The 6,075-nt window shown below is 28.4% G+C and overlaps 1 protein-coding gene across 1 annotated transcript; it reads left to right on the top strand.

The window, feature by feature from the left end:
• The first annotated feature begins 1,925 nt into the window (after nucleotides 1-1,925).
• LOC119685153 (KH domain-containing, RNA-binding, signal transduction-associated protein 2-like) lies at nucleotides 1,926-5,485 on the top strand. Its single transcript, XM_038099365.1, has 4 exons — nucleotides 1,926-2,384; nucleotides 2,452-2,953; nucleotides 5,011-5,124; nucleotides 5,190-5,485. Exons 1-4 carry the CDS (start codon nucleotides 2,129-2,131, stop codon nucleotides 5,395-5,397), a joined length of 1,080 nt encoding a protein of 359 aa, XP_037955293.1. The 5' UTR covers nucleotides 1,926-2,128; the 3' UTR covers nucleotides 5,398-5,485.
• The last annotated feature ends 590 nt before the right edge of the window (nucleotides 5,486-6,075 follow it).

Here is a 6,075-nt window from a genome sequence, read left to right as displayed (position 1 = left end):
CAGAAAATATGCTGCATAAACTTTTTCTTTCTTGCTTTTAAGATTTTTTTCCATACGTCGGCGAAAATAAATGACAGTTGCCGATTATTCGCCTGAATACTAGATGAAGTTCTTATCCAAAATAATTAGAATCAAAATACGACCAACAGTGTTGCATTTTTATACATAGATTTTTTTTTGCACATAGATTTTTATACATAGTGTGTATTTCTTTTAATAATTGAAACATATAATATGTTTCGTTCACATACTGTATAGAATCTAATTCATTCCACACTCAAACTAATTTAATATATATTCAATAATCTTTTAATTCAAGTTCAATACAAAATTAAGCTAAAACCTTTATTATGCAATTGCAATAATTATGATATCATGTTCATCATGATAAATGTCATCATATATATTATTTATATTAATATATATCATTTTTTATGATACAAGATCCAACTTAAGTATATGTATTTTTAAAATATGTAGTTACATATATGTATATTCCGCAATTACTCATTGCAATTAATGCAATATTCGCTACAGTAATTTTTAATAATATTTCTATTATTTTAATTTTTTATTTATATTTAGTTCGACAAAATTAGATTTAATATCAAATAAATATTTATGAATTTAATTTTAATTCTTTTTTGATTACAATTAAAAATAAACACTAGTATCTTAATGTCAATTTTATACTAAAACAGTAAAAAGTGTTTTAATCCATGAAGTTCAATTAATACGGCGTTTACATTGGCCGAAAATGGCTCAGTTTGGTCAAAAATCGAAAATGAGTATCGAATGGCTCATTCTTGCATATAAAATTTCAAGCACAAAAATGAGCAATTTTCTCACATTCTGTATGAAAGACGTTCGAATGCATTCCACATACGTTCCAAATGCAAAGGAATCCATTGAACATACCCTAAATGAAAGCTCTTCATGGCATTTTGACAGTTTGAAAAAGCTGTTTTTAACATATTTACAAAAAAAGGTAAACAAATGTTTGGTGGTTGCATTTTCTTGAAAACGATGCACTGCTTCTTAGAACTTTTACTTCCCAAAAAGCAATTAATCGAAGTTAAAAATATGTTTTAAGTTTCTAATGTAAAGTTTGAAGGCATATTTAACCTTCATGCAAAATTTTTTTGGCACAGGCCAAAAATCAAATCAACATGCAAGTTGAAAAATCAGCTGTTGAAATAAAAACAAATGAAATAGAACGAATGTAAACACTTTCAAATGGCTCATTCAAAATGAGCCATTTTCGGCCAATGTAAACGCCATATAAGAAAAATTCGACTAAAACTTATTTACATTATTTCAAATAATCTTTTTTATCATTAAACGTTATAGCAAATATTTACGATTGGTTAAATAATTTGCTAATAAAATATTACAGATTATTAGAGCTAAAAATGTTGCTCTTATTTTAGAATTTTTGTTCTAAATTTTATCTTTTAATATTGTCCTATACTATATTATATTAAAGTTCAAAAATTTTAATGTACAGTAATTATATTTCTAATTTTTCTAATTATACATATCGGTGTTGAGAATCATATTAAAAAAATATTGAACGCTCAGGAAAATTTGAAACTTCAAGAGTACCAGAACAACAATAAATGCACTTTCGCAATTAACATACAAATTATGCCAGATATTAAAAGTAAATATATTCCAGTTGAAAAAGAACAATTATCCACTGATTGATGTTAACTAGAAAAGTGCTACACGAAAGTATACAGTTTGTCATATTGTTTATCGGTTCAAGGATTAAAAAATTATTATTATTTAAATTCAGCAGAAAAAATGTCTGCTCAAATGTTACTACAATCAACCTACCACATCTTGCGATACTTTTATGAACTTTAAATTTTTAAATTTGAAAATTTGACAGCCATACAAAATTGACTGATTTATGAAACAGATGTGTATGAGTTGTATCAAAATGTAGCAAAGCATTTGTATGAAAAATTTACGCACACCATCAACACTGGCAACGCTTGCTCAGGTACATACATACATTTTCCGATATATCATTTTTCAGTAATTTCTGTTAGAAAATTTGGTGTTTGATTAAGATATTAGTAAATAATTTAATAAGAGAAATAAAAAGGAACAAGTCAATAAAATGCCACGTGAATATGATAGAGACTATAGTGAAGATACTAGCGATTACAAAAGAAAACGTCGTGCCGATGATGATGTTAGTGGCGGGGGTGGCGATGGTGACGTTGATGGCAACCAGGAACACCAATCTAACCACACCCAAGGATTACACGATGCACCACAATTAAATGAAAAAACAAGTGCCTATTTGGATGAATGCTTACAAGAGAAAAAATCCTTGGAAAAATATCCAGTATGCAAGCGGCTTATGGATGATGGTATATTAAACACAGTTATACTTTTACGCAGTTTTAATTTACAACACATATCATACTATCTTTTTAGAAGTGGAAAAAATACTTGTTAGTGGACGTATACCAAAGCCTGAAATCTATGCGAACGTATATAATGAAAAACCTATTAGAGTTGCACAGAAAGTATTATTTCCTATTAAAGAATATCCAAAATTTAACTTTGTTGGAAAAATACTCGGCCCAAAGGGTAACACACTTCGGCAACTCCAAGAAGAAACATTTTGTAAAATGGTTGTTATGGGTCGTAATTCTATGAGGGATCACGCTAAAGAAGAAGAACTTCGCAGTTCAGGAAATCCAAAATATGCACATTTAAGTCGGGACTTACATGTTGAGATTTCAACTGTAGCACCTCCTTCTGAAGCATATCACCGGATAGCATATGCTTTAGCAGAAATACGTAAATTTATGATTCCCGATGCTAACGACGATATTCGCATGGAACAGATGCGCGAAATGGATGCAAAGGAACGCATGTACAAAAAATCTCATTACGCCAAAACATATGGCGAGCACGGTTCCTATAGTAACCGGTAAGATATTAACATAGTAATATAATTATAAATCATAGAGTGGAGTTGCTAAAACTGGATGAATTGCATCATTGTCTGTCCGTCCCCGCATTCTTCAACACCCAGGCAGTCCAATGATTCTAATGACCACAAAAAAACAAATTTCTCTCACAGAACTTTTCCCTTAAACACATCCAATCCTTATATAGATGATATCCTCTTTAAAATTAAACTACTAAGTAAGCATAACTTTGTTTAAGTCAATACTTACTTATTGCAAGAGTAGCAACATAATCAGCACAGCCCCGAATGATCGTTCTTGCGATAGATTTTCTAACAAAGGTGATAGTTATTTAATTTATATTGATTTTTCCTTTTCATAATAGTTTCCTTTCTTATGAGGAAACTTATATCATAGTCAAAATTTTCTTAAAAGACCTTGAAAACTATCTCATATGTGGTCACTTTCTCGTTCTAATTCTCAAGATTTCATTAATTATTTCATGCGAGAAATATATACCAGAAATAATAGTTTGGCTACTTGGAACATATGAATAAACAGAATTCTTTTTTTATTGTTTAAAACGTTTGTTTTTGACTTATCCATTCTTTTGATGTGCTAACCAGTAATTCCGCATTTCTGTAATACGTTGGTTTGAGTGCACGAGGTAGAAGATATTAATCTTTTATGTGTGCTTTTAAGCATGACAATTTGCATTCCCTTTTAGGTACTAATATAAAGAGGGAATGTAAAATGAGTCATCATATTTCAAAGAAACAGCCAATACTCTTAAATTCACTTTTTATTTTCTTTTATAAAAAAAATTGCATATACTTTTTATAAGTGAACTGTCAACGTAGATAAGGGTTGATATCAAACTTTCAATATTTTGCATTTGATAGTGAAAAAAATTAAATTAAAATTTATCGCAATATGTTTATAGGGTAGGTATACGTAGCAGCTTCCCTTATATAAATAAGATCGATTCACTTAGACACGAGAATTTGGCCTATTCTGATAAATAATTTATAATTATTAATGATGGCGTACAAATTCTAGTTTTATATAACTCTTGTGTGCTCTAGCTAGACAGAAATATGAAAAAAAAAATTTTTTATCATATGTATCCACTTAGCATAACAGCTGAACTAAAAATAAATTGCTTATTATCTAGAAAAGGCAATATTAGTTTTCTATTTTTCTATCCGTTTTCATCAGTCGGATAGTTCGATTAAATCGAACTACAGTAGCAAAGCTAGTCAACATCCAGACTATTAGAAGATTTGTTCATGTTGTTTTTCTTGTTGTTGTAACCCGCAAGGATCTGCATAGTTCTTTTACGATGTGGCGAACGGCACTTAGTCGTCGAAGTCGACAAGTGGCATCAGGATGTAAACCCTGTCATTTTTGTGGACTATTTGTTCATTGAACTATCTGTATCTTTAGCGTATTTAAAAAATTTGATATATATTTAAATAAAAACGGCACTGTCACAGAGGCTTTGTACACCTTTATAAGTTTTTTTCTTACATTTTTTTTATTTTATTATTATTGGAATATAAATAAAAAAAAATTTTGGAATCTTACTGTTTTTTCTGGACACGCACAGAGTACTTAATATGTAAAATGTTTTGTAACATTGAAAATGTTTGTATAGACATTTTTAGACTTTTATTAATATTGGGGTGAACTATCGTTTATATTTGATTATGATCAAATTACAATAAAAGTAGTATGTTCGAAATTCAAAACCGCTCCAACTAAGTTAAGCACTGTATTCTTGCATGAGTAGAAGATGTTTCCATAATCAACATGAAATGACTTTATTAAATGAAGTTGAGAAAGTCTTTAAACTACGAATATTTAAAAAAGCGAACAACTACTAACTACGATAAAGAAAAAAATAATATCTCTTATGACTAGATTTTAAATGTTAGTGTATATAAAATCTATATATACCATACACCATTAATACAAATTAGAAATAACAATATACACTGTGTCTGTGTTTTCAATATTTTTTCAAGCATATATTATTCTTAATATAAATCAATCATTTGTATAAAATATATTACAGAACACCACCACCATCAATATATGATAAAGGTGCTAAACCGAAAGTTTATTCAATTTTGGAAAAAGCACGTTATGTTATGGAAGATCCTGCTTATGGAATGGTAAAATCACACAGGTTTGAAGATTCAAAAATTATTTATATATTCAAACATAAAAACTAAACATAAAAATATTGTCTAGATCTCGCGAGCATGACCATTTATATGAGCATCCCAGCGAATACGATAGGTATGGAACACCACCACCACCACCATCTTCTAAACATGCAAGTGGTCATCATGCACCATATGACAGTGGTTCATATGAACGTGAATATAGACGTGAATATCATGCGCATTCATCATCATATGCTGCAGCAGCTTATGCAGGTAATTTATTACATATTTAAATGATTCAAATAAAACTACATATATACCAAAATGGAATTGCATGTAGTTGCTGTATATAATATAAAATTTTGATATCTGTGATATTTTATAAAAGATATTTTCATTTCACTATCGTTGATAGTTAGATAAGCGCATGGTTTTCCACTAATCCTAAATAAGTACACTGCTAAAATATACTTAATGTTGTTTATATATATGTTAATATATACAATTCATTTAAAAGAAAACAACAAAAACTACATCTCTTGTCCATTTTGGTATACATGGTTAAGTCTTTCATTTACAATAACTAAAATAAGATTTTTTTATTTGTAAAAATCGTCGAAATGAGTATGGAAATGGAATATTACTTTTGAAAAACGCAAAACTTTAAAAAAGTTTGAAAAAAAAAATTAATTTATTTACATCGGTCTAAAATATATTTTCAACACTCTTAAAAATCTCTATAAAACATATAAAAACAAAAAAAAAACTTCTAGTTTAGAAAAGTTTAAACAAAAACTTTGATAAATGCTTTAATTAACGTTCGAGAATCGATGGTTAAATAATTAAATGATTTACAATAATTAAAAATCAAAAATATATAAAACAATCTATACAGGAAATTTAATCACATTAAAGCAAAATTTGTATGATCTCAAAAAAAAAAGAAAAAAAAATATCAAAACTAATACCAA

Source organism: Teleopsis dalmanni, chromosome 2 (assembly GCF_002237135.1).
Source record: "Teleopsis dalmanni isolate 2A chromosome 2, ASM223713v2, whole genome shotgun sequence".
NCBI classification, from domain to species: Eukaryota; Metazoa; Arthropoda; class Insecta; order Diptera; family Diopsidae; genus Teleopsis; species Teleopsis dalmanni.
This window is presented reverse-complemented; position numbering and strand designations above follow the sequence as displayed.